Source organism: Anomalospiza imberbis, chromosome 22, assembly GCF_031753505.1.
Source record: "Anomalospiza imberbis isolate Cuckoo-Finch-1a 21T00152 chromosome 22, ASM3175350v1, whole genome shotgun sequence".
NCBI classification, from domain to species: Eukaryota; Metazoa; Chordata; class Aves; order Passeriformes; family Viduidae; genus Anomalospiza; species Anomalospiza imberbis.
Window position 1 is genome coordinate 2,482,526 of NC_089702.1, and position 26,682 is coordinate 2,509,207.

Below are 26,682 nucleotides of genomic sequence, written 5' to 3' on the forward strand. Positions count from 1 at the left end.
GCCTGCTTCTGCTACCTGGGTGTCTCCAGACAGAGTCTAGAACGTCTAGGAAGGGTTCCAGTCCTAAATGTGTTCATCTGGTCTTGCTGTAGCCACCCCAGCATCCATCTGGGAACAAAACAGATAAAGAACATTTATTTCAGTGATAAAGAAGATTTTGAGGCCCTTTCTAGACTTTCCCCACGGAAAGAAATTAAAATTTCTTCATCTGGGAGCTAAGCTGCCTTCAGTATTCCTACAATGTGACAGATTTCACAGAGCACCTCTGGCAGACCTTTTGGAACATGCACTGGAGGACAGACAGGAAACATCATAAAGTGCTTCTTAACCCATTGGAGCTGCTCCTCTGGGGGCAAGATTGGCCTGCAGGAGTGGGCAGGGGGCACAGGTGTTCCTGGAGTGGGGCACCAGCTCTAGCTTGACCCCAGCTGTGGAATACCATGTCTCAGGCTGAGGAGTGGTAAGAGCAGCAAAAATTCTGTCACACCAGTTGCAGTCTGACCAGAGATGCTGATTGTTTGCTTTGGAAGGAATAGAGAATGTGATCATTTTCTGCATGATACCAGCTGGGAATTAAACCAGCTCAGGATTTCTACTACAGCTTATTTGGAGGGGGAAAAGGAAAGGGCCAAGTCGCAGTGTGATGTTGGAACAGGGTTCAACTCCCTGAAATCAGCCTCTGGTCGGCTGTCCCTGTAGACTGGGCAGGAATAGCATTCCAACAGCTCCTGCTCTTCCAACTGGAAGACATCCTTCAGTAAAGATAAAATTGGGCAGCATGGAAAGCTCAGAGCATCATTATTTACTTCTCACACTTTCCTGTAAATAGAGGTGATAAATGCACAGCATCTCCAGCACAGGCACCAGCTCATCAAGACAGAATAACAGGTCACAGGGCTGTGGTTAGAGTAGCTGTTATTCACCAAAATTGTTTCAAACCTCCATAGCAGTGGGCAAACAAACCAAGGAACTTACAGGAACTGAACTGCAGCACCAGAACAGAGGCAGCCACCACTCTGAGTGAGAACAGGAAACTAATATTTTGCAAAACTGCTGAAGCTTCCTGTGAAAAACATACTTTATTGTTTTATGTGTACAAGATCAAAGCATTGCAGAGATTGAAAAGGAGAAAAACACCCTAATTTGGAGTGAGGTAGATATTTATCTCTTCAGAAAACACAGTACTGGTGATAAGAGAGAAGCTTGAGCAGCTTGACAAATTCCTTCTCTTCTCTTTCATCTCCATGTACCCCATGGCAATGATCTACCCTGGCTCATCTGTATTTTATACAGGGATCTATCATCAAGCTTTTTCCCAGCTCCTGCCTTCCTCTCCCTAACAAACAATCACTATTTCCAGAACACCAGCTGGGAGCAGGGGAGGTGAGGCAGTCCCAGCAGACATCAGGCTGTATTTCTGCATGGTTTACAAAGAGTCTCATCAGGGTCTTCAAAGCCTGGGTAAAGCTAGAATGGATGAATTATAATTCAGGAGATGGGCCAGAGAATGAACCCTTGGGCTTTGTGGATTTTTTTCTTTTCTCTGAGATGGTACTAATAGAGAAGTGTGGTTATTTCTCTGAGGTAGCAACTGCTGGGAGCAGAACAGATGAAGAACATTTATTTCAGTGATAAAAAAGATTTTGAGACACTTTTCCCATGGGAAGAAATGAAAATTTCTTCATCTGGGAGCTAAGATATCTTCAGTATTTCTACAATATTTATCATTGAGGCATGTGAACAGGGAGAAGGCAAAGATTAAACTCAACTCTCAATCCTACACAGTAACACTTCATCAGTTTATAAATGTGAACTGAAGCTCTCATTGAAATCTGTGAAGGCCCATGGAAAATGCAGCCATAGGGCTGCTGAGAGCTCCAAACCTGCATGGTGGCTACAGAATGTCCGAAATATTTCATTTAGTCATCATGAGAGCACTGCAGTGAACTGAGCATTTTACTGTGAGCCATGAACAAGGATTTAGGAATTCACCTTCTCATAGAACCAGATGAATGTGTGCTTAGAGGAGAAGTTTATAAAGCTAAATACACAAAAAAAGGGTTTAACCACAGGTTGTGTTTTGATATGTGTGGAAAATCCCAGTCTGGGATGCTGACTGGCTTAGCAGGGTCTGAAGCAAGGGAAGAGTAAAGAGCTGTGAGCAGGGTTGGAGGAGATCTGGCTGCTGGACTGGGCTGGACTGTGGTCCTGTGGGAAATGGATTTGTAGGGAATTCTCCAAGCCTGGCAGAAGGCTCACACAGTGTGCATCTGTGTGCAAACCTTGAGATAAGAAATGCTGCCTCAGAAATGCCATGGAAGAGGACAGGCATTGCTGAGAGAGAAATGGAACCAGAAACAAGTTTCAAAGGATGGCCTTGCAAATAACACTAGATACTTTGGAGAAATAGAACTATGCAATAAAACTGTACATCTTTATGCATTGTAGCAGGACACACAAGGGGTAATTTTAGATGATTTGCTTTAGGGCATTTACAGCATGGTGTGGCAAAAGCTGATAGGCCAAGGAACACTTACAGTGTGTTGTAATTAGGAAATAGTTGGCTTCTGATTGTGATGGAGTGAATTATAACATCTGTATTGTCTCACCCTTCACATGGGACTGAAAATAGAACAAAAGTTTTTAAAACACCTCTCAGTTGCCCCATCTATGGGTCAGAAAAAGGCTTAATCTGACAAATGGTCCCACAAGACAGAGCAGTGTTGCCTCGTTGCCTCTGTTTTTTCTCTTTTTCCTCCTTGGTGGAAACAGGATTAAGGGTCAGTAGACTGGTACAGAGAGCAGAGAGATCTTAAATCAGGTGTCTTCTATCTGCAGCCTTTAGTGCCTCAAAGCCCTCTCTGCAGGGTGAAATTTTGTAAAGAAATTTGGTACAAGAGGTGGAACATGATGAAACATTTGTTTGTTTGCCCCTTTTGTCCCTGAATGCAGCCCCGTGTTCCCACTTTGCAGTGGCTTTTTGAGCTCTCTGCTGTAGCAGCACCATCAGCAGACTGCTGGTAAATGTGGACACCCTGAAAGTTTAGTGGGTCATTCACTGCCCTCAGCACACAGGGAGGAAGTGGGATTTTTGCATTTGGTGAATTTGACCAACCATTTGCAGAAAAAGCAGAATGGGCCTGGATTGTTTCAAGAATCACAAAATCACAGAACGGTTTGGCTTGGGAGGGACCCAAAAGACCATGTTCCAGCCATGGGCAGGGACACCTGCTGCTGGCCAGGCTGCTCAGGTGCGGTCACACACACCCTTGGCTGCACCCAGCCATGGTGCCAGAGTCCAGCCAGTTGTCCCCGAGAGGAATGGCCAAGTTAGGTATGGACACCAGAGTGTGGATGTCCACAAGCCTTTTCAGATGCTCCAGGGATTCTGCCTGGCCACTCTGTGTCTCCCACACAACAGAAGTCAACAGAAGTAGCTTCTGTATCACCTGCTATAGATGCTTTAATTTTCTAAAGGTGTCCTGGCACAAGATCCCAATGATCAGGCAACTTCTCACTGGAATAATGGAGAAACCTGCATTTCCAAGTGGCTGTATGTAAGACTGAAGGAACTATGGATGTGTAATCTGACCTAAATCTTCTTTTCTCCACTTTGCAGAAGTTACTCCATCTCCCTCAGTCTACAGGCTGACCTCCAAAGATGACCAGGATCTGGAAATGTGCCTTATCACAGATTACTCCCCTGAGAAGCTCACTCTGAACTCGGCTGAGCAGCACACATCTGCTGTTGTGGAGGTGGCAACCACGGAGAACAGCGAGGAGTCCAGCTACCTGTCCACCTACTGGGCCAAGAGAGATGAGCTGCACTGTGGTGCCAGCCACGAGGGCTTTGGAGAGCTGGAGGGCCAGGACCCTGAGAGTGGTAATGGCATTTCTGGGGCTGTGGGCAGGGTTGGAGGAGCTCTGGGTGCTGTTGGTGTGGGCAGGACTGGGCTGCAGCTCCCAGCCCTGCAGGCAGTGCTCCACTACAGTCCCGCAGGACAGAGGAATGTTGCCTCTGTCTTGTCAGATTAATCCCTTTTCTGACCCAGAGATGGGGCAACTGAGAGGGATTTTAAAAACTTTTATTCCATTTTCAGTCTCATGTGAAGGGTGAGACAATACAGATGTTATAATTCACTCCATCACAATCAGAACCCAATTATTTCCTAATTACAACACATTATAAGTGTTTCTTGGCCTATCAGCTTTTGCCACACCATGCTGTAAATGCCCTAAAGCCAAATTATCTAAAATTACCCCTCTTGGGTCCTACTCCAATGCATCTTTCATAGTTCTATTCCTCCAAAGTATCTAGTGTTATTTGCAAGGCCATCCTTTGAAACTTGTTTCTGGTTCCATTTCTCTCTCAGCAATGTCTGTCCTATTCCATGGCATTTCTAGGCAGCATTTCTTATCTCAAGGTTTGCACACAGATGCACACTGTGTGAGCCTTCTGCCAGGCTTGGAGAATTCCCTACAAATCCATTTCCCACATTTCCCCCTCTCTCTTGAACAGATTAAAGTTTTTTGATGGTTTTGTTTACTGTTTCTCCTTCCTCCTTGGTGGAAACAGGATTAAGGGTCAGTAGACTCATACAGTCATAGCAGAACACACTATGGGGGCATAGAAAGCTTGAAATTCCTTTATCCAAAGGGACACTGAAGTTTAATTAGATCATGTTTTATGCTTGCCCTGAAAAAAGGAGAAAAGAATGTTTATGGGAGGGTTTGTTGGCCTGAAATCCTAATTTAGTCATTCTAAGCATAGATATCTTCATAAAGCTCTGAATAAGTAAATTATTGTTATTAATCAAATTTATTGTCATTCTCTGCAGGTGCCAGCGCTGTCTGTGTCACAGGGCTGTCTCTACACTTCAGGACAGGTATGTAACACAGCATTTTAGGAGAAAAGTTTGCCCTGACTAAAGTAAATGTCTTCCCAAGTTTTTGCTGGTTTCCCCTGCTTGCAGAATTCTTTTTGAAGCAGCAAAAAGACAGAAAATTTCCAAAAGGGCCCCCACTGGCTTTAAACATCAAGGCTGAAAGGTGTGGTGTTAATGCAGCCTTCCTGATGCAAGCTGATAATTTTCTGCAGTGCCCACATGCTCTTGCTCTGACTCGGCACCGAGCTGCTGCCCACCCCCAGGTACTGCTGTGAGTCAGCACTGCTGCATTTCAGCCTGCAGAGGAGTTGGGTTCTTTTGGATGCACAAACACCTAGTGGAACAGCAGCTAAGCAGGTGGTTTCTGTGCTCAGGGGTCACTGCAGCTGGGGTGTGTGGATGCAACAGAGAGAAAGCCAGATAAACTTTCTCAGGAATTGTTCTGGGGAGTTTTGAGAAGGCTGAGAGAAAGAATTAAAACAATCTTGCAGCTGGTGTTTTGAACAGTTGTTTTCTCAGATGATGTTTACCAATGGGTGTCTTCTTAATTAGCAATGGTGTGAAGGGCTGTTGATTAAATGACCAAGCAGGTCCACCTGTATCAGAATGTTGTATAAAAGAACGGGTTTCTAATAAAGAAGGGGTTTCTAATAAAACTCAGATTCAGCCTTCTGATGAGACCCAGAGTCTGTGTTGCCTCACCCCGTTCCTGACTCCACGGTGACAGGGGTGCACCTCAGCCAGCTCTGCCCCAGCTCTCTGGGGAGGGGTCAGGGCAGGGCTGCAGTCCAGGGATCTGCTGCTCTGCCACTTCAAACAGCAGAGCCTGTGCCTGCCCTGCTCAGAGCAGCTGTGCTCTTGCAAATCTTTCCAAAACAGCGTTTCAGGAAATCACTCAGCAGTAAACATGATCAGCCTTTCAGCTCTCTGAAAGGTTCTCAATATTAAACATGCAGTGAGTTTTTGCTGGCAGCTCCCTCCTCCATGGCAGATCAATGTATTTTCAAATGCTGATGGCTTTGTAACTTCAGAATAATATAAAATTCAAATAAACTTATGTTCTATGATTAAAATCAAAATTGCTTTCCCCCTGCCCATCTTCAAAAAAATTTAGAGAGAGGAAGGAGGGCTGCCTCCAGCATCCTGGGTTCACAGTGCACAGTATTTAAAAGCAGTCAGGTGGCTGGCAGACTGGCATATTGGATAATTAAGTGGTTATTGAATGGAAGAAATTAAAGTCTCCGAGTCCTACTCCCTATCTCGTTTCCTGCTCTACCAGCTGACTCCATGACACAATGGAGCAAATTAGCAAATTTGGGGCTTTGCAGTCTGAATGGGGCACGAGGATGTCTCAGTGCTCTTGTGACTCTCATTTTCTGTTTTTTCCAGATGAACACTTGAACACACTGTCTTTGTCACAGCTGGGCCTCAAAATCGTTCTAATGAAAGCAATCATTTTTAATGTGCTGATGACGATGTTTATGTGGAAGAAAAAAAAGGTGAGGATGCTTGGGGGGGGTCTGAAAACATCTGGATTGGTTCTTCAGCTATGAATGCTCCTTCTCTCTGGAACAGCTGTGCATGAAGTCTATCCAGACCTCTTTTGTCTGCCAGCAGTAAAACCCCTCCATTCCTCTGGCCATTCCATTTTCACCCACCCCTCAAGTGCTCTTCCTGGTACATAAGAAAATTTTTTCCTTTCATGACATTTCTCCCTTCTATTTCTACATCCATCCCTTCCCTTGCCTGCGTTCATCCATCAGATTTCTCCCCTCACCTGTCTCCAGCTGGGAAAGTTTGATGGTTATTGACTTTAATATAAATCCTAATATACTTGCTTTTGCCCAGTGTCTGTTTCTTCTCTTTCTCTTGCCTGGACACTTCAGCTCTACAATTGTGCTGCTGTAACCCAAAAAATGATTTAGCACACCTTTGTTTTTGTTACAGGACTGAGAGCAACCACGTGGTGCAGTCCTGAAGTACCAAACCCATCTGCTTTGAGAGAGCATCGTGAGCAAGAGGGAGCTCAGGGATTATCTTTGTGCAAGGGACATCCCTTGCTGCTCTTATATACCACACCAGCCATTATATTCTAAATTGCTTTATTTGCATTGCTATAAAACTACTCGAAATGAAACATTTCCAGCATTCTGCCCTCCAGATGTCTGGGCCATTCACCATACAGTGCCTTTTTTGCATGAAGCAGAATTTGCCATAATTATACATTACCAAGTTGTTACTTGCATTAAAATGACAACTTCTGCCTGGAGCAGTGCTGTGTATTAAAAACTGCCAGCTAAATATCATCTGAATGGGAATTTTTTTCCTCTTTTGGTAGCTTTAGGGTATTCATATCTCTTAGGGTGCACCTCCAGAAACCTTTTCAGGTGCAAATGAAACACTTTGAAAAGCAAAGGGAGTCTGACTCAAGATGCACTGTCCTGCCACCCTTTGCTAGATTAGAGCAAGATATCCCATTTTTTTCCTAAAGGATGAGCTACACGTCTCCCAGAAGTCTCAAATTCAGTGAAATTGTCACTTCAATATCACAGAAAAAAAAATATAATTTTTTAAAGTCTATCTGACCATAATACCTTCTTAATTTAAACCAGTTTAAGATTTGGGTTTGTGTTTAGTAAAAATACAAACCACTTTTGTTCTTTTTGTTTACTTCTAACAACCTGGGATCTCCCAAGTTCTTTTTGTCACAATTGCATAAAAATGTACAGAAATATTTACCTATCCATGTGTGCCCACCTTGATACAGTGCTTGCCTGTGACATCTTCATGCTGCTAATTCATGAACTGTGCTGCCACCCACAAGATGTCTTGGCATTTCTTTAGGCTGTTATCAAACAATTCTAACAAAACATGGGAAACTTGTTTTTCTCTTGTATTTGTCGTTTGAGGCATTGCTTCACCCTTTCAGCTGAGCTTTGGGGTGCAGGAGGGAAGGGGTTGGATCCACCATGGAGGAAGGGAACAAAGCCCTTCTGCAGGACATCTGTGCTGTGTGAGGACAGTGGGGAGAGAGAAGGGGGAGCCCCTCTGCCCCAAGGACAGACTGTGCTGGGTGAGACAACACAAACATGGCTTGGCCACACTCAGGGGACTGGCCACAGGCTCCTGGAGGCAGATTGCTGCTGCTGTGGGGTACACAGGACCCTGAGGTGTGCTGTCCCCAAGTCCCCCACTCCTGAGTGTGACAGCAGCACAGGGCACCTGCTTTGCAGTGATGACACCAGTGGATCCCCTTTGCCTCCAGGTTCTGTCTGTCCCTGGCAAGTCTGGAAGGGAAATGTTCTCCTTTCACGACATCAATTTCTCTAACATTTTCTGATGCCCTAGTGATGCCTTTCTGGGACTACCTAAAAACAGAGGCCAGACAAAATTAAGGGAATAAAAAGTGATTATATTTATTGAAGAGCCTTCAGGTACATTTTGGGCAAAACAAACCCCCCCCCAGGTGCTACACCCAAAAATAGACCACGGGTCACAGGATTTCATACTTTTGTAAGTTTGGTCCATTTGCATATTGGGGGTTAATTTTCTAATGACAGCTTCAGGTAATGAAGTCATTTACCCCCAGTTTGCTCATAAGTTTACACTTTACTCATTGGTCACCAGAGACAAACGAAGGGCTGATTGGAATAGGCAGTTGCAGGTTTCTCTTATTTATCCTTCTTTCTTTCTTGGTTTCTCTGTCAACAACCTTGGTAGGAAATTCTTTCAGGGGTAAACATGGATCTTTTTATCAGACTTCTCTCTGGCTCACAGAAGTTGCTGTAAAACCTCTTCCACACTGAGGCATCACCAGAGGTTCCTCTGTGGGGGAGAAATGAGAAGTGTGCTCTGACAGAAACCCGCTCTCGCTGCAAAGCTTGAACCTTGCCTTGCTTGAACCTCCCAGCAGTTCCCAGAGTGGCAGGAAAAGCCTCTCTGGACCACTGGGAGTGGCTGTCCCTCACCCAGCTGGGCACAGCCTGCACAAGGAGCTGGTTTTGGAAAGGGTCACGATTCAAATACTTTGAGCCAAAAGCCCTGGTGCTTCCTGCAGGAGTGCCTGCCAGGATCTGACCCCACTCTGCTGGGCAGCAACACGACAGAGCCTCCCTGGGCTCCTGCCTTGGTCCGGCGGGTCCCTGAGCACTGGGCAGGTGACCTGTCACAGGGTGACAGAGCTACTGACCCCTCTGTCAACTTTAAATCTTCCCTGTCTATTGCCCTGGTCATTTTATAGTACACATGTTAAGGGACTTGTTCTTGTCTCTCCCTTGACACAATCATCATTCTCATCTCTCCAGCTGGAGGAAGCCCATGGTTGATTTAATGCTGCATTCAGGCAGCTCTTGGAGCCTGCATTCCACTCATGAAATCTGCTGTGTCACTGGGAAACAGCCTCAAGAAGCTGCCTAAAGCATATTTGAACTATAAAGCAATTTTCACAGATTTCCAACTGATTAACCTCATTCCAGGGATGTGAAAGAAAACTTTCCATACTCATTTACCTTTAGCATCACTTTTTAAAATTAATAACCATCATAAATTTTTATGTTGCACTTCAAACTCACTCCCAGATGAAAGGGCAAGAGTTAAGGACTGTGCTGCTTCTGTTTCCACACCCGAGTCTTTCCTCTTCCAGGTTAAACTGACCGCAGGGATAGGATTTGCCAAGTGGGAGATCAGTTAAATGTTTTGACTAAAATGGCTCCTGGCATGTGAGCTGCAAAGCGCTGAATTTGCAAGGTCTGCTTCAAAGACTTTCAAATATCAGGCTGCCAATCTCTCACCACCACAACGTGCCCCCTGCCCCCTTCCCTGCGTTTTCTTGTTTATTTCGAGATACAGAAAACCACAGAGCAAAGCAAAGCCAGGAAATAACACAGCAGGACAGGAGGTGGGAAGGGGCTCGTGGCCCAGCTGTGGCAGGAAGAGGCCACAGCACAAGTTCCATGACGCCACAATCGAGATCTGGGTCACCACTGATGCTCGTCTACACCTGCCCACAAAAACCACTTCCTCTGGAAAGTGCAGCACGAAGGGGGCAGGGGTGGCACGTGGCAGGGAGGGGGTGAGGCTGTGGAAAAGAACAGCAGACGTTAGACCACAAGCCAAAGGGGAATGAGGTTAAGGTGTCCTCCCCTCCCAGCCCTCACCACAGGCTGCACTTGGGGAGTTGTTTTGGGTACAGCAGGAAGGATTGAGCTATGTATAGAGTGGGCAGGGAAAGGAGGGGAGAAATGCATTATAAAGCATGGTGGGGATGATGCCTCAGGTTGTAGCTTTTCTATTTTTCAGGTTCTCTGCTGCTTTAGTGTGTGGGTCTGAGCTTCATGTTATTCATATTCATATTCATATTCACAGAGCAGGGAGACAAAACAATTCCTTCCCCAGCTGGGGACCAAGGACAAATGATCCAAATCTCAGGCCCAAGAGCACAAACAACGTGGGCTGGAGAGAGAGAAACAAGCAGGATGGGACTGCATGGGCTGGAGCTGGAATTGGACAGTGAACTCCAATGTGCAAATGGAGCAGAGCTTATAAAAGTGAGAGCCCCCGTGACCTGTGGGGCATTTTGTGACCATTTTGGGTTCACCTGGGGTGCAGCCCTGGCTGGGCTCTGGTGCTGCCCAAGGTGGATCCATTGAGGCCTCCTAAGAAATCCCTACTTTATTCTTTAGCTCCTCCAGTCTCTGTTCCAGCTCAGCCTTCCCAAGGCATCAGGGAGTGCTCCTAGAATTGTGTCAGATTCCTGAATTTGCTGATAGGTCTCTTCACAATTTTTACAGATTGAAAAATCCTTCTACTTCTCCTGACCCAGATGAGAAGGAAGATTGAAGGAGCAGGCCAGGGTCCTCTCACACTGTCAGGGAAGGAGGTTTTGCATGGTCCACCTTTAGCATCCTCTCTGCTATGTCACCTCCTGTCCTGCTAGGGGTAGGAGATGGATTTGTATGTTTTCTTGGGGTTTTGTTGGAGAAAATATCCTGGCCAATATTTGTCACCTCTCATCAAACACGGCCCTGTGCAGGTACCATTCTCTCTTATTTTCCTCCTCTTCCTTGTGTGACCAGGCACCTAAGTGTGGACTTTACAAGGACCAGAGCTTGAATGTGTCAGTGGATTTGTTGAAGCTCATTCCAATGCAGGAAAAACTCTGACTGGACTTGGAAGGGACTTTAAAGATCACCCAGTCCCACCCCCTGCCATGGCAGGGACACCTTCCACTGTCCCAGGCTGCTCCAAGCCCTGTCCAGCCTGGCCTTGGGCACTTCCAGGGATCCAGGGGCAGTCACAGCTGCTCTGGGCACCTGTGCCAGGGCCTCCCCACCCTCACAGGGATAAATTTCCTCCCAATGTTATAGATACATAGTATAATATTGGCTTTTCACAAATATTGAAATGGATTTCATCTGTGTGGTGTTAAAGTAACTTTATTATATAGTTTTTATTTGTTGTTAATGAAGCTTAGACATAGTAGTGCAATAGCTGATGTAAGTGTGCTTGTGTTAAAATGCCTGCTGGGATGGGATAACATCCAATGGACACAGGATGAGGACACCTGTGCAGATCTGCCAGCCATCAGCACTCACTGTCTGAAGAGAGTGTGCACCAAAGCCCAAAAAATGAAGGTGATGACAGAAAAGGACTAAAAGCACAACCAAGGAATGTGCCCGCTCTAAAAAGGTGGAACCGAGGAGGAGCCAGGCTAAACAATTCTTGGAACATGTAAACTAGGGTGGGGAAAAAGTTTACTATGCATAAGGGTCTATGAATATGCAACAGGCTGATGGAATTAGAAGGTATTTAAGGGCTGTCCCCGAAGATAACAGTGTGCTCCTGGCTGAGTGCCAAGAGGCACCCGGCCATAATAACCTTTGCTCCTTGGTCCTTGTCTCCTATTGTCCTTTATTAAACTTTTTACATTTTCACAGGAGAGTGAACATGTTTTTCACACCAATATCACAGCCAAACCTGCCCTCTGGCAGTTTTAAACCATTCCACCTTTCCCTGTCACTACTTTGTGAAAAGTCCCTCAGCAATTCTACATTCCCTCAAGAATTCTATTGTCCAGTTAATGGCGACTGGAGGAATCATAAGCAGGTAAGAAGCAGGAAAAAGGGGGGAAAAAGAAAAACCTCCAGAGCAAAGCCTCGCATCTCCTCTGGTTCAGCCCCTGTGCAGTTCCGAGCAGCGGCCAGGGGAGGGCCGGGCTCGGCAGCGGCTCCGTGCCCGAGCTGAGCATCATCCCCATGGATGTGCTGCTGCTGCTGCTGCTGCTGCTGCTGCTGCACGGGCACGGCTCGGGGCCCTTCTGGTGGCAAAGCAGAGCGGCGGGGATCAGCCAGCACCCCTGCAGCCCGTGAGTCCCTGCAGGCACACCGTCGGTGGTGACTGGGAGTGGGGCTGGCCCAGCCTCATCCCCATGGCTGCAGCTGAGGTGAGCAGCACTGACAGCAATGAGCCATGGAGCGCCCAGGTGTGCTGAGCAACCCCACAGGGACAGAGGGCACACAGGTGCATTGCATGAACAGGAGGGGATCAAAGACTGGGCTAAAGAACAAGAAGGGTCAAGGCTTGAAGCCTTCTGAAGTGCTCTGGTGTTACTCTGATGCTTTTGGATACTGTATGCTGATACTCTGTATAGTGGCCATCTCAGCTGTCACATGTGCTGTGACAAGTCCCTGCCTGCTCGCCCTGCACTGCTGCCATTGCAAACAACTCCAGGAGTGCTGGTGCCTGAGCTTGTCACCAGAGGACACAAGGAGAAACGACGCACCACAGCTTTGGTCACGATGAAGAGACTAATTTATTTTTTCTAACTCCAATCATTTATAGTTCTCAAAAGGTGCCAGTGGATTGGTGGGTGAACGTGCCACCTTTCCAACGACACTGGACAAACTACCAGTCTATCAAATTTCTCCGCCTCTATGAAAGAATGCAAAACAATAGGTTGTTTACAGAAAGTTGCGTGAGAAAGTTCTCTACAAGAATGTAAATTCAGAAGGCTTTAGAAAATCCTAAGAAATCAGGGCGACATGAGCTGGCACGAGTTCTTTGTCCCTGACACAGAGTCAGCCTCATTGTCCAGGACAGTGAAAACCCTGACCCCTCACACCTCACAGCCCGTGTCAGGCAAGAGATTTGGGAGCCCCAGGTTTCAGACTTTTACAGGCTTAATGGCTGCAGCACAGCTGGAAATGTTAAAAAGGTGATAAACAGGAGCCAGAATAGAATTCTGAGAGTGTCTGAAGCCATCAGAGAACCAAAGTTCCATCTCCTCAGTGCAGCACACCAACATTTCCACGCCACGGAGTCTCAAGGCTCTCGAGGTTTTACCTCCCCAGCGTTTCAGCTGCAGAGCAAACCAGACAAGCACGAAGCAGGATCAGCATGAGGACAGACCCTCATGAAGGTTCTAGAGAGATCTGAACAGACTCGATCAGTGGGCAAAGTTCAAGGGCATGAGGTTCAAGTGCTGGTCCTGCACTGGGGTCACAGCAGCCCCCTGCAGCTCCAGGCTGGGGGAGGAGTGGCTCAAGAGCTGTTCAGCAGGAAAGGACCCGGCAGTGCTGGTTGCCAGCTGGCTCAATGTGAGCCAACAGTGTGCCCAAGTGGCCAAGAAGGCCAATAGCACCCTGGCTTCTATCAAAAGTAGTGCAGTGATCACCCCTGTACTCGGTGTTGGCGAGGCTGCAGCTCCAGTGCTGCATTCAGTTCTGGACTCCTCACTTTAAAAAAAGACTTTGAGGGGCTAGAGTGTGTCCAGTGAACAGCAACAAGGCTCACAAAAGGACTAGAAAATATTTCTCTTCTGGGGAATGGCTGAGGGAGCTGGGGTTGTTCAGTATGGAGAAGAGGTGGCTCAGAGGGGGTCACATCACACCTGAAAGGCTGGAGCGAGGTGGGGCCGGTCTCTTGTGCTGTGCCTGCAGTGCGAGGACCAGGGAATGGCCTTGAGCTGAGACAGGGGAGATTCAGGTTAGATCAGGGTGGTCAGGCCTTGGAAGGAGCCACCACCCCTGGAGTGCTCAGGAGGTGTCAGGATCTGGTGCTGGGTGATGAGGTTTAATTACAGTGGCAGTGCTGGGTGGATGGTTGGACTGGACAATCTTCCAGCCTTGATTCTGTGATTCTGAGGGGGGAGCTTCTCTCTGGGCCCAGAGCAGCTCCAGTGGCACTCCGAGGCGCTGCCAGCTGGGCAGTCCACCCCAACAGCCCTGTGTTTGTCAGCACATCAGAGTGCAGGCACGCTGCCACCATTCATCACCCACAGGCCTCAGGGAGCCTCTAAGTCCAGCTGGGACATCCAGGTGTGGCCCCTGCATCTCTGCGAGATGTGGGAGGCTCTGTGGAACTGGGTACACCTGAGGATGTGCTGGAGGACACTTCCTTCCCTGTGTGACCACTAACCATAGCCTCACCTGAATTTTCCACAGCTTTGAAGCCCAGGGGCACATTGACAACGGACTCTGGGAGATCAAAAGGCAGGAAAGAGGAAGATGAAAAGGGTGGATGACAACTGAGTTTCCATGATCACTTGTTTCCTGCTTCACTCCAAAACTGGGGCACAGAAAAAAAGCCTGCTGAGTAGAAATGAAGGGAGAAAGGTAAAACCAGGGAGTCATGCCTGAGAGAGAACGTGGATGCAGGAGAAGCTCTGTATTTGTCACCAATATGGAAAAGGCTGCAGTGTCATAAAGGGTTTTATTGATGGGAAGGATCACAGTTACACAATGAGGCTGCAGACCCCTCCACAGGACACTCTGTGGGGGGAAATATTGAGCCCTGTGTCCCCTTCCTCCACCAAGGAAGCTGAGAGTGTGCTGGGCACTTCCCTGTGCCAGGCTTTGCCATCAGGAGCAGTTCAAGACCTGGAAAGAGAGCAGGCAACATCAGCAATGTTATTGCAGAGCAGAGAGGACAGAGCTCCCCCAAGCCCCAGCGATCCTGTGGCACCTTGCAAAAGTAACAACAGGGCATGTCCCCACTCCCCAACACCCAACTGCCCCTGTCCTCTGCTGCCCCATCTGCAAAGAACTCCAGACCTGAACCCCAGCCATGCCTCAGCCTCACAGAGCCCAGGACTTGGAGCTCCCAAAGCTTCTCCTGCAAAGCACAATGGGGAATCTCACTCATAAGAGAGGAATGTGGGTAGGTTTCTGTAGCAGTCCTAGTTAATCTCTTTAATTATAAAAGCCAAAAAAGATAGGCTCAAAATCAGAAAACCATAAATCCTCACTCTGTGCCAACCCAGAGCACAACAGCTCGGCTATGCTAAGCCAGAAGGAAACTGGGAGCTCAGGGGACTCCTGGAATCATTCTCATTCTAGTTCTCCCCAAAAGGAGAGCAGTCCTGTGGTTGCCCCTTTTGTGACCCCACAGACCAGTACCTGTCAGCCTCTCCCAGAGCTCAGCCAACAAAATTGATGACGACGAGATGGAGAATGGTGTTGGCAAAGAGGAAATCAGCAAACGCCCGCTCCGGGGAAATGCCCTGGAACTCGCCCTTGTTCTGGGGGTTGATCTGGATCCTGAGGCAAACTGCACAGCAGAGCAAGAAGGAGGCATCAGTGAGCACAGGAGGAAGTCATGGTGGAAAGCACAGCCTTCCTGGGGCAGCCCAGCCCAGGATGGGTCACTGCTCCCCCAGGGAGAAGTTACTCCATCCTTACTACAGAGGAGCAAGAGGCTGCCAGGGAATTTAGACGGGGCTGGCTGGAATTTGGATGGAGTCAGTGCTCCCACAGCACCACACACACCACAGGGTGCCAAAGTCCCGAGGGGAACAGGCTCAGAGCAGGACTGGAGTCACACATAAGTGTGGATATCCCTCTGTCCTGCACTGGCTGTGTCAGAAACACAGAATGATTTGGGCTGGAAGGAACCTTAGAGATCTTCTCACTCCAATCCCAGGGACACCTTCCACTATCCCAGGGTGCTCCAAGCCCCATCTAAACTCACCTTGGACACTTCCAGGAACTAGGGCAGTCTGGGCAACCTGGGCCAGGGCATCCCCACCCTCACAGGGAACAATTCCTTCCCAATATCCCACTATCCCATCCATCCCTGCCCTCTGGCAGTGGGAAGCCATTCCCCCTTGTCCTGTCACTCCAGGCCCTTGTCCAAAATCCCTCTCCAGCTGTCTTGGAGCCCCTTTAGGCCCTGGAAGGGGCTCTCAGGTTTCATTGCAACCTCCTCCTCCCCTGAACACCCCCAAGCCGCTGTGCTGAGGGGGGCTGCACACAAACAGGGCGGTTTGGAGCATTCTGGGGAGCAGCACCGTGCGTGTGTCCCCGGCGGGACTCTCGCTCCCAGCGAGCTGCAAGGACAGCCGGGGGGACACGGCTGCGGGCCGGCCCCGCAGCTGCAGAGCTGCCGCGGAGCTCCTGCCCCGCGGGGTAAGCCCGACCCGCGCCGCGGCCGTGAGGGCACGGCGGCGCCCGCACTGACCGCCCAGGATGAAGCTGCCGACGGCCGAGATGAAGCCGCTGAGGAAGGAGTTGAAGGGGAAGGTGCCGACGCCGAGGCAGTATCCGAACTGCAGCGCGCCCGTGAGCAGCACGTAGAGCAGGAAGGCGTCCAGCGCCTTGAGGCGCCCGGCGGTGCCGCCGCCGTACTCGGACAGGAAGCGCCGCGCCACGGCCCGCACCGAGCCCGCCATGGCCGCCTCTGCCGCACTGCGCACGCGCCACGGCCCGCACCGAGCCCGCCATGGCCGCCGCCGCACTGCGCACGCGCCGCGCCGCAACGACGTGGCGGTGGGCGATAGGGGAAACCGCGCCTTCGGCTCGCGCATGCGCAGAGGGCTCCGCGGAGTCCGCACCGCTGGTGCTTGGCAAGAGCCAATAAGAGCGCAGAGCTGGCTGTTGCTGGGCAGATTAGAGAGCTGTTCCTTCCGAGGGCCAATCAGAGCCCGGCGCCGCTGCTAGGGGCGGGGCTTTGCCTGAGGCGGCTCGGCTGAGGGACTGACCAGGGCTCCTGGCGGAAGGAGTGTCCCGGGCGTTATGGCCGAAGAGGCGTACGGGGGGTTCCTGGCTGAGGGAGTGTCCGGGGGTTTGTGGTCGAGGGAGTGTCCAGGGGGTCCTGGCTGAAGGAATGTCCCGGGAGGTTCTAGCCGAAGTAATGTCCAGGGGGCTCCTGGCCGAAGGAATGTCCCGGGGGTTCCTGACCGAAGGAGTTTCCAGGGGATTTGTGGCCGAAGGAATGTCCAGGGGGTTCCTGGCCGAAGGAGTGTCCAGGGGATTTGTGGCCGAAGGAGTGTCCAGGAGATTTGTGGCCGCAGGAGTGTCCGGGGGGGTTCCTGGCCGAAGGAGTGTCCAGGGAGGTTCTAGCCGAAGGAATGTCCAGGGGGTTCCTGGCCGAAGGAGTGTCCAGGGGGGTTTGTGGCCGAAGGAGTGTCCAGGGGATTTGTGGCTGAAGGAGTGTCCAGGGGGTTCCTGGCCGAAGGAATGTCCAGGGGATTCCTGGCCGCAGGAGTGTCCAGGGGATTCCTGGCCGAAGGAGTGTCCAGGGGATTTGTGGCTGAAGGAATGTCCAGGGGGTTCCTGGCCGAAGGAATGTCCAGGGGATTCCTGGCCGCAGGAGTGTCCAGGGGATTCCTGGCCGAAGGAGTGTCCAGGGGGTTCCTGGCCGAAGGAGTGTCCAGGGGGTTCCTGGCTGAAGGAGTGTCCTGGGGGTTCCTGGCCGCAGGAGTGTCCGGGGGATTTGTGGCCGAAGGAGTGTCCAGGAGATTTGTGGCCGCAGGAGTGTCCGGGGGGGTTCCTGGCCGAAGGAGTGTCCAGGGAGGTTCTAGCCGAAGGAATGTCCAGGGGGTTCCTGGCCGAAGGAGTGTCCAGGGGGGTTTGTGGCCGAAGGAGTGTCCAGGGGATTTGTGGCTGAAGGAGTGTCCAGGGGGTTCCTGGCCGAAGGAATGTCCAGGGGGTTCCTGGCCGAAGGAATGTCCAGGGGGTTCCTGGCCGAAGGAGTGTCCAGGGGATTTGTGGCTGAAGGAATGTCCAGGGGGTTCCTGGCCGAAGGAATGTCCAGGGGATTCCTGGCCGCAGGAGTGTCCAGGGGATTCCTGGCCGAAGGAGTGTCCAGGGGGTTCCTGGCCGAAGGAGTGTCCAGGGGGTTCCTGGCCGAAGGAGTGTCCAGGGGGTTCCTGGCCGAAGGAGTGTTCAGGGGTTTCCTGGCTGAAGGAGTGTCCAGGGGGTTCCTGGCCGAAGGAGTGTCCAGGGGGTTCCTGGCCGAAGGAGTGTCCAGGGGATTTGTGGCCGAAGGAGTGTCCAGGGGTTTCCTGGCTGAAGGAGTGTCCAGGGGGTTCCTGGCTGAAGGAGTGTCCAGGGGGTTCCTGGCCGAAGGAGTGTCCGGGGGATTTGTGGCCGAAGGAGTGTCCAGGGGATTTGTGGCCGAAGGAATGTCCAGGGGGTTCCTGGCCGAAGGAGTGTCCAGGGGTTTGTGGCCGAAGGAGTGTCCAGGGGATTTGTGGCCAAAGGAGTGTCCGGGGGGGTTCCTGGCCGAAGGAATATCCAGGGGGTTCCTGGCTGAAGGAGTGTCCGGGATCTACCACGAAGGTGGTGGAGAGCAGACCTGCGTCACCCTGCTTGGGGCTGGGGAAAGGCAAACCACTGCTTTCCCTTTTTTTTTTTTCCCCTCAAAAACGATCATGGTGTCAACCTCATGGAGCCTGAACTGAGCAAAACAGCTGAGACCAAACCGGCTCTGCTGCTTTTGGGTTTCTGAAGCAGGGAGCGACCTTTCAATGAACCAGAGGAGAACTTTTCTCTGTACGCGCATTCTGTTTAAATCATTCCAGCCTTCCCATCTTTCCAAAAGAGGCATGCTCTCACTGTTGGCAGTGCATCTCCCACTCAGGCTCTGCTATGAGGGAAGGACATTTTCCTATCATGGACTCACGGACTGGTTTGGCTTGGAAAGGTTGTTACCCTCACCTTCTGCAGCCCAGCTTCTTGCTAGTAGAGCCTTTGGGGTGGGTTAGAGTGGGATGACTCTGAAGGATGGGTGTTTGTAAATATACACATGTAGATTTATTGTAGAACAGTTTGGTTGCACAGAAAAACGAGTATGTAGCCGTTTTGGTAGTCATTTATAGTAATAGGACTTTTTCTAGTAATAGTCTAGTAATACATTGTAGTATAGTAATATAGGAATATGTCATTTATAGCAATATGGTATAAAACTATAAAGATGCCACTTAAGAAAATGTGTAAGAAAGGAAAGGATAAAGGAAGAAAGAACTCACCACCCATGAGACAGTAAATATGAGGCAAATAATCACGGGGTGTGATTAGATCAGGTATTAACAACATTATCCCACATTGTCAGGTGGGATATAATAGGACAAATGTAAACAATCAATGCAGCAAAGAACTTTCCAGTCCTGTTGCTACTTCATATGGCCACATCATGTTTTTGTGGAATACCTGTAAGAGAAGAAAACAGTGTCCTACTTGGGTCAGTTTTAAAAAGAAGGAAATATCCATTTTTACAATTCCTTTTCTTGTCTGGCATAATGCCAGTAAAGCAGCAATAATGGAGATGTCTGAAACATGTTTTCTCTAAATAAACAACAAACCTAAGGCATGCTGGAGCTCCTTTACACTCCCCAGTATCTTTGCTTGCTCTAGAGTGGTCAAGGTTTCAGAGGGAGCACACAGTGATCCTCCTTTCCACCATATCCCCAGGAATTTAACCTTGGAGGAAGGAAGTTGTACTGATGCCTTGGAGTGGCTACCTAGAACAGAGGCTAGATAAGGTTAACAGAATAAAGTGGGTTTACTTACAATTTTATTACATTTTATTTTATTTATAATTTAAATTTTTTAAAATATTTATAAATTTATCAAAGGCCTTCAATAGACACACCTTGGGCAGTCAAAAACCTCCCAAAGGCTACACCCAAGGTGGACAATGGTCACAAGTTTTTCAGACAATTATAGGTTTGGTCCATTTAAAAATCAGGGGTTAATCCTCCAATTACAGTTTCACCTTATGAAGTCATTTACCCCTAGTTTGCTTCCCCCAGCTCAGTTTTTTTTTATTCTTTTTGGGTGTCCTTGAATTTCAGGCCTGGAGGGACTGTTTGGTCTGCCCAAAATGTGAAGACAGTTAACATTCTATATGGAGTTTAGAGTTATACACTGATGCAGTATTGAAAAAATATAAAATACAGGATTTTATATACAGTATTTGAAAAATATAAAAGCTACAATCCTAAGGCACCAGCACCTTCTCTGTGGGGAGTCCCAGGCTCTCCATGTGGGTGATAATATTTGTCTGAGTGTTGCCCAGCATTGTGAGATCAGAGCTGCTGATCAGTGTGTGATCAATATGTGGATATTCCTCGGTGCCCTCTCCAGGGGCGGTCTGTGATGGGTCGGGGTCAGGGAGGGTTGGTGTTCTTAAGGTGAGTAAAGAGACACTGATTCTCCTCCCGGGTAAAAGCAAAACGATCCCAGCCTGCCTCCTGCTGTTGGAAAATGATACAGAATTTAGAATTTTTTGTAACTGTAGTCTTGTTCGCCTTTGTCTCCGGGGAAAGGAGTTGACGTTTCTTTTCAAAGGATCGTCACTCAAGGTTTTGATAAGCTTAATATCTCAGCAGACTGGGAGCAGCACAGAAATGACACAAAAGATAATGACCATTAATGAACATCAACTCAAACATCACCCCCAGCATGGTCTGAGACACCTGGTCTGAGAAAAAGATGAGGGAACCAAGGAATAAGGACCTAATTAACACTGGAGCCCAAGAGATCCGTAACCAATAGGAAACCAAATGCTAAGAGCTGCGTAACTTGAAACCAATGAACACTGAACAAAGAATTTCTATGGGATTTTACCACATAAGAATCTGAAAAATTGAGTAAAGAGTGATGTGTGATGGAAGGAATTTCTCTGCACACCCAGGCAATATGTTGTTGAGATATTGGGACGCAAGAGAGATGATGGACTTTGGACCTGGTTAGCACAAGAGATTTGATAACAGGATGCCTTGGCAAGAGCAAACAGAACATTGAGGATTAAAAGAAGATTCAATCAGGTTCACTGGAAAAAGATTTCATTAAACTCTGCAAGCAAGAAATGTTGTAATATGCATAAGTTTTTGTATGTGATTTTAACCTAATCTTTGTAGTAAACATTGCTAGTCTTCTAAAACCAGTATATTAGCATTGGTAGTCCACAATAAATTTGGATTCTGGTCACCGAATCCGTCTTCCCCATCTCTCTTCATCGCCGACAATGTGTGGATGAAATTATTTCTGTTGCACATCCTGGTTAGAACAACATCCTGGCCAGAATAAAGTAATGCCTTCATTCTCTGACACTAAATATGTTGTTGGAGGGATTTGCTTTTCCTGCAGTTTCAGTGACACTGCAAGGGAGCCATAAGAAACATCTTTGATACCAATTGCCACACGGATCTGATGGGCCCAGGCTGGGTTGTGGCCATCAGTTTGGCTGTGTGAGGCACAGCAGCTGCTCCAGGCCAGTGTCAGCTCTGAGGCGTTGGTAATCCACTGTCAGCCACCACTCCCTGCTGGGTTTATGTCAGATTAATCCCTTTTCTGACCCAGAGATGGGGCAACTGAGAGGTGTTTTAAAAGCTTTTATTCCATTTTCAGTCTCATGTGAAGGGTGAGACAATACAGATGTTATAATTCACTCCATCACAATCAGAAGCCAACTATTTCCTAATTACAATACATTATAAGTGTTTCTTGGCCTATCAGCTTTTGCCACACCATGCTGTAAATGCCTTAAAGCCAATTATTTAAAATTACTCCTCGTGGGTCCTACTCCAATGCATCTTTCATAGTTTTGTTTCTCCAAAGTATCTAACCTTATTTGCAAGGCCATCCTTTGAACTTGTTTCTGGTTCCATTTCTCTCTCAGCAATGTCTGTCCTCTTCCATGGCATTTCTGAGGCAGCATTTCTCATCTCAAGGTTTGCACACAGATGCACACTGTGTGAGCCTTCTGCCAGGCTTGGAGAATTCCCTACAAATCCATTTCCCACAGGTTTACAGACAGGCCACAGGAGAGAATTGCACCACTGCCCCTCACTCCTGCAATCCTGCAGTTATTGCAGCAATTCCTGCACACATTCCCAAGGGCCATGGGTTGGGTTTCACATTTGTTATTTTGAAAGGAGGCAGACTTGGAGCAGTTTGCAACAGATGGAGAGAGGGAGATGGGACACCAAACACCCATCCCCTGCCTCTGGCATCTGTTCCCATATCACATCTTCCTTCTCTGCAACCCCTTGTTCAGCTTGGCCCGGGGAAGCTGGCAAAATAAGGGATGGGAACAATGGTCTTGCCCAAAAAATAAAGACTTTAATAACAAAATAACAAACGTGGAAAACCACAGAGTACAGGGCAAGATCCAAACACCTGGGGGCATGGCAAATGGCACAGGCTATAGGGGTCCTCTGAGGGCAAGGGTGTCACTGTTGAGATGGTCATGACACACAGAAGGACACCATGCCTTTCAGAAGGCTTCTGTTTATTTTAACAGCATCCTGTCTTTCATGCCTTTCCAGAAAGTTTATACCTATTCATTGGCCACAACAAATCAGCACAGTGCTCATTGGCCCTGAGCAGTCTACACCATTGTTTTCAGAAAACGTCCAGCTGCAGGCCCCCTCGTTTATCTTCTCAGTTTCCTTGCCAATCACCTTGACAGAATTCCTCTCAGGTGTAAATGGGACTCTTATCACCCTCTTCTCCAACTAACTCTCTCTGGCTCACAGACCAGCTGTCAGCCCCTTCCACAAAAGGGTCCAATCACAAATGTGAACTCGGAACGTGACCTTATTTGTATGAGGTGCCGAACCAACTGAGAGCAAGAACCAGAAACCTGACCAAATATAGGATAGTTCTAGTAACACATTGACTCCCATGAGCCCACCATTCTCACCACAACCTGACTAGATGTCCCTTTTCCAGTATCCTGTAACCCTAGGACACCCATGGTATCAGGTCATGACACAGTTTTGACCCAATTGGCCAATCAATCCAAACAACCATCACTGGTGTCCAATTAACAAATCACTCTTCAGTAAACAATCTCCATAACAACATTCCACATGTGCCAAACAAGAGGCGCAGCCACTAGAGATAAGAATTGTAATTTCTTCCTTCTCTGAGCTTTCTCACTATGTCTCACAACTTCCCAGGAAAAATCCTGGGAGAGAGAATCATGTCCCTCTCTGTTCAGAGAATGTGAATTCCACAAGACTGTACTGGGACAGCTGTGCACAGTACAAAAAAACCCCAAAGATGTTATTAGAATGGTGTGAGTCCAGTGGAGGACAAGAGAGTTTATCAGAGAACTGGGGCACATCATACCTGACGAGAAGCAGAGAGAAGACAAAATTGAGAGGGAGGATCTGCCTGAATTGTCCACTGAGGGGGAGTCAGAGACAAGTTAGAGCCAGACCTCTCAGAAAGGTGTAGGTCATGGCTTAAAGTAAATAATTTCTGCACAGAAGGAAATAAATATTCACAATGAGAACACAAGGGAAGTTGTGGCATCACAGGGAAGTTGATACATCCCCTGTTTGGAGATACTCACACTTACTGAGAGGAGGTCATGAGTAACCTTGTCCTGCTTTGCTTTTAGCAAGGATTGGACCTCCAGAGGTCCTTCCCAATCTCATTTTCTCCATGGTTTGATTATACTCTTGCTGTTCTTCCACAAGTGTTTTTCCACAAGGTGTTTTTTCAGATTTTGATACCTAATTGGTCCCTGAGGTTTGACACAGTGAGGAAACACAGGACTGGAATACGCTGCTACTGTTATATAAAGGAGCTGAAGAGAGCGGAATTTTTTTTTTTTTGCCAGAAATCAGTTGTCAAACTAAGTTAAGGAGAAACAGAATCAGACTCAGAATACTCTTTGTAGCATCCTGGGTTGTTGTGGATATACTGGTAACTACCTGGAGCATTTCTTAGAGTTCGGGTGTCGTTTTCAGAAGAATAGGGAAAGTTTAAAGGAACATGGACTTGGAAAACTGAGCTTTTAATCTTCAAACTAAAGTAAAAGCCTTTGGCTATTACTGAGGGAGTTTCTTGGTTTAGGGGACCACTCTCAACTTCCAGCGAATATCAGTCCATCTGTGGTATTGAAAAGTATGTCCTATATTTAAGTATGGTTTGTGAGAGAGAAGTTTTGTATTGGTGTTTTTTGGGGAACAACCATAAGATTATGCCAATAAACTCCTGTGTTTTGCTTAGAAAAGGGCTCTAAGGGGAACGATTTGATGGGAATAGTGTATTAAGAAGGGTTGTACCATCCCAGTTTATAGCTATCTTTTTATTGAGCATTTCAAGAGGGAAATTTCAGTGTCTTGTTTGATATGGGTTATCAGCTAAATAAGATGGGCTTGCTTTTCCTGGAAATTCATTGTGTTGTTGTTTACTTCAGTCATTCAGAAATATCTGAAATTAGTCTGAAGTGAATCTAAAACCAGATTAAAATATCCACATTACATAATAGATAAAACCAGGGAAACATGAGTGCAAAACAAGACAGGTCTCTTTTTAGGGCAAGGAGGGGTCGTATCTGGGAGGAAGAGGAGGGAGAATGCAGTTGAAAAACCACAGATGGGACCTGGCAAGCCTGCAAGAAAAGACTGTGATTGAAGGGCATCAGACAGAGTTTTCAGGTTTCACTTCAGGAGACGATGGTGTGGCAGCAGTGCCACAGACAGGGTCACTGGACAGAGAACACTGAGCTTGGGGTGGGGGGCTGTGAGAGGGAGGGTGCTTGGACACAGGGGCTCTGAAGAAGAAAGAATGTCCATCAGCATCAGAGTTGATCCACTGGAGTTGTAGAGCTGAGGGTAAACAAACAGACAATTTCCTCACAGTTTTTCCCATTCCGTCTCTCCCACTGGTGCCAGCACTGCTCTGTGCATTTTGCCTTTTCTCAGTAGTAACCAAAAGCCTTAACTTTGCAGCACTGCTGTCTTTCTGTCTGGCCTCCTCTCTGAAGAGTCTCTACCTCTATCTCTTTCCCTGTCTCTGTTTAACTGCAGCAACTTTCTCTTTTACGATATTAATGTTTCCTTGAACCAATCTAGCGTGCTTCAGAGTGAGTCTGTGGTGTGATTGCATTCCTCTGTGGTAAGTCTCTGGACACAGCAAGGTTCTCACTCTGGGCACTTGGCTTTTTTTGGTTTGTTGGAGTGTGGACGTTGCCAGATCATTCAGAGAGACCCAGGGTCTGTAACAGTTCCTGCACCTCTCTCAAGTGCGACATGAGGGAACTGTAGGAATTGTTTTGACTGGAGTGAGGACTCAATCTTACAAATGAAGCTTGGGGCTCCTATTTCATGACCAGGCTTTTTAATATGTGGTTACTGTGGCTGCTTCAGTCTTTTACAAGAGGTTTGTTGTTGGTATTGCCCTGTAATGTTAGCAAAGCCAAACTGACATATGTTCAGCTGTTTTCCAACAGTTCCCAAAACAGGTCTTTTCTTTGTCTGCCAGCAATGATGTCTCAATGAACCACACAACTGTAGTGGAATTTGTCCTCTTGGGACTGGCTGAGAGCCGCCATTGGGAGATCACCCTCTTTCTGTTCCTTGGCATTGCCTATCTCTTGATCCTGCTTGGAAACATTTCTGTCATCAGCATCACTCTTACCAATAACTTCCTTCAGACCCCCATGTACTACTTCCTCAGGAATTTTGCCCTTTTGGAAATCACTTTCACCTCCACATTCCTTCCCAGCACCCTGTACAGCCTCCTGACAGAGAGGAAGACGATTTCCCTGCCTGGCTGTTTCCTCCAGATGCTGTTTTTCTACTGCCTGGGCACCTGCACGCTTTTCCACATGGCAGTGATGTCCTTGGACCGCTACGTTGCCATTTGCCGCCCTTTGCACTACACAGCCATCATGAACAGCAGGCTTTGCCTGCAGCTGATCCTGGGCTGCTGGGCAGTGAGTTTTCTTATGATGTTTCCCCCCACCATCATGACAGTGCAGTTGCCATTCTGTGGTCCCAATGTCATGAACCACTTTTACTGTGACGCTTCCCTATTGTTGCAACTGTCCTGCACAGAGACAGGCTTCATCGAAGAGCTGATGTTCATCATACTCATCATCATCCTCCCTGGTACCTTGATAGTCACTGCTGTTTCTTACGGCTGCATTATTGTCACCATCTTGCATATACCATCATCTGCAGGTAGGAGGAAGGCGTTTTCCACTTGCTCAGCTCACCTCATAGTGGTGATGGTGTTTTACAGCACGTGTATTTACAGGTACATCCGCCCAGCACAGCGAGGTGGGCAGGACTCTGACAAAGTTCTGTCTTTGTTCTTCTCTGTGCTGACTCAGACGCTCAACCCGTACATCTACTCGCTCAGGAACAGGAAAGTCAAGCAAGCTTTAAAGGAGAGAATTCTGAAGTTTTCTGGCTCCCTGAGGCAGATGTGAATGGTGGAGTAGCCCATCCAAGTGTCTGAATTTGTTTCCTAGATGCAACATCTGTATTGTGAATTAAAGATGCTGATTTCAAATGGCTTATGCTTTCTAGATGTTATGTAATTCCTTCTGTTGGCAATGAAAATATGCCAGCACAGAAAGGGTTTTCTAATCTTCTGTTACCTAGTGTCAGCTTTGCCTCAGCATTCCCCCCCTGGCTGGGATGGGTTAGCCTTAGTGAATAACCAAATTCCCACTCACACCTTCCACCCCACAGTGGGATAGAGCAGAGGCAGAAAAGAGGAAAACAGAAACAAAGACTCTCATAGATTGAAATAAAGACAGAGAGATGTTT

At 48.0% G+C, this 26,682-nt stretch overlaps 2 protein-coding genes, 1 long non-coding RNA gene and 1 gene segment (V, D, J or C); 3 read left to right on the plus strand and 1 right to left on the minus strand.

Annotated features, from left to right (window-relative positions):
- The window catches only part of LOC137486668 (T-cell receptor alpha chain constant-like), a 172,853-nt gene extending 165,830 nt beyond the window's left edge, over positions 1 to 7,023 (plus strand). Inside the window, 4 exon segments of the C gene segment in view lie at positions 3,620 to 3,883; positions 4,839 to 4,886; positions 6,276 to 6,385; positions 6,834 to 7,023. Of these exon segments, the coding sequence occupies positions 3,620 to 3,883; positions 4,839 to 4,886; positions 6,276 to 6,385; positions 6,834 to 6,839 (428 nt within the window).
- Positions 7,024 to 14,580: 7,557 nt separating this feature from the next.
- DAD1 (defender against cell death 1) lies at positions 14,581 to 16,631 on the minus strand. The gene is made up of 4 exons (XM_068212084.1): positions 16,610 to 16,631; positions 16,341 to 16,557; positions 15,281 to 15,431; positions 14,581 to 14,761 (listed from the first exon to the last, which is right to left on the minus strand). The coding sequence occupies exons 2-3, from the start codon at positions 16,549 to 16,551 to the stop codon at positions 15,301 to 15,303; spliced, it is 342 nt and encodes a 113-aa protein (XP_068068185.1). The 5' UTR covers positions 16,552 to 16,557; positions 16,610 to 16,631; the 3' UTR covers positions 14,581 to 14,761; positions 15,281 to 15,300.
- Positions 16,632 to 18,498: 1,867 nt separating this feature from the next.
- Positions 18,499 to 20,714, plus strand: LOC137486800 (uncharacterized). Its single transcript, XR_011005794.1, has 2 exons — positions 18,499 to 20,147; positions 20,494 to 20,714. It is a non-coding gene; the product is annotated as an uncharacterized lncRNA (long non-coding RNA).
- Positions 20,715 to 25,280: 4,566 nt separating this feature from the next.
- LOC137486702 (olfactory receptor 6E1-like) lies at positions 25,281 to 26,343 on the plus strand. 2 transcript variants are annotated; one of them, XM_068212137.1, is made up of 2 exons: positions 25,281 to 26,088; positions 26,165 to 26,343. In XM_068212137.1, exons 1-2 carry the CDS (start codon positions 25,401 to 25,403, stop codon positions 26,233 to 26,235), a joined length of 759 nt encoding a protein of 252 aa, XP_068068238.1. In that variant the 5' UTR covers positions 25,281 to 25,400; the 3' UTR covers positions 26,236 to 26,343. The 2 variants fall into 2 exon arrangements, with proteins under 2 accessions (XP_068068238.1, XP_068068235.1); XM_068212134.1 differs by having other exon boundaries at positions 25,281 to 26,343.
- The last annotated feature ends 339 nt before the right edge of the window (positions 26,344 to 26,682 follow it).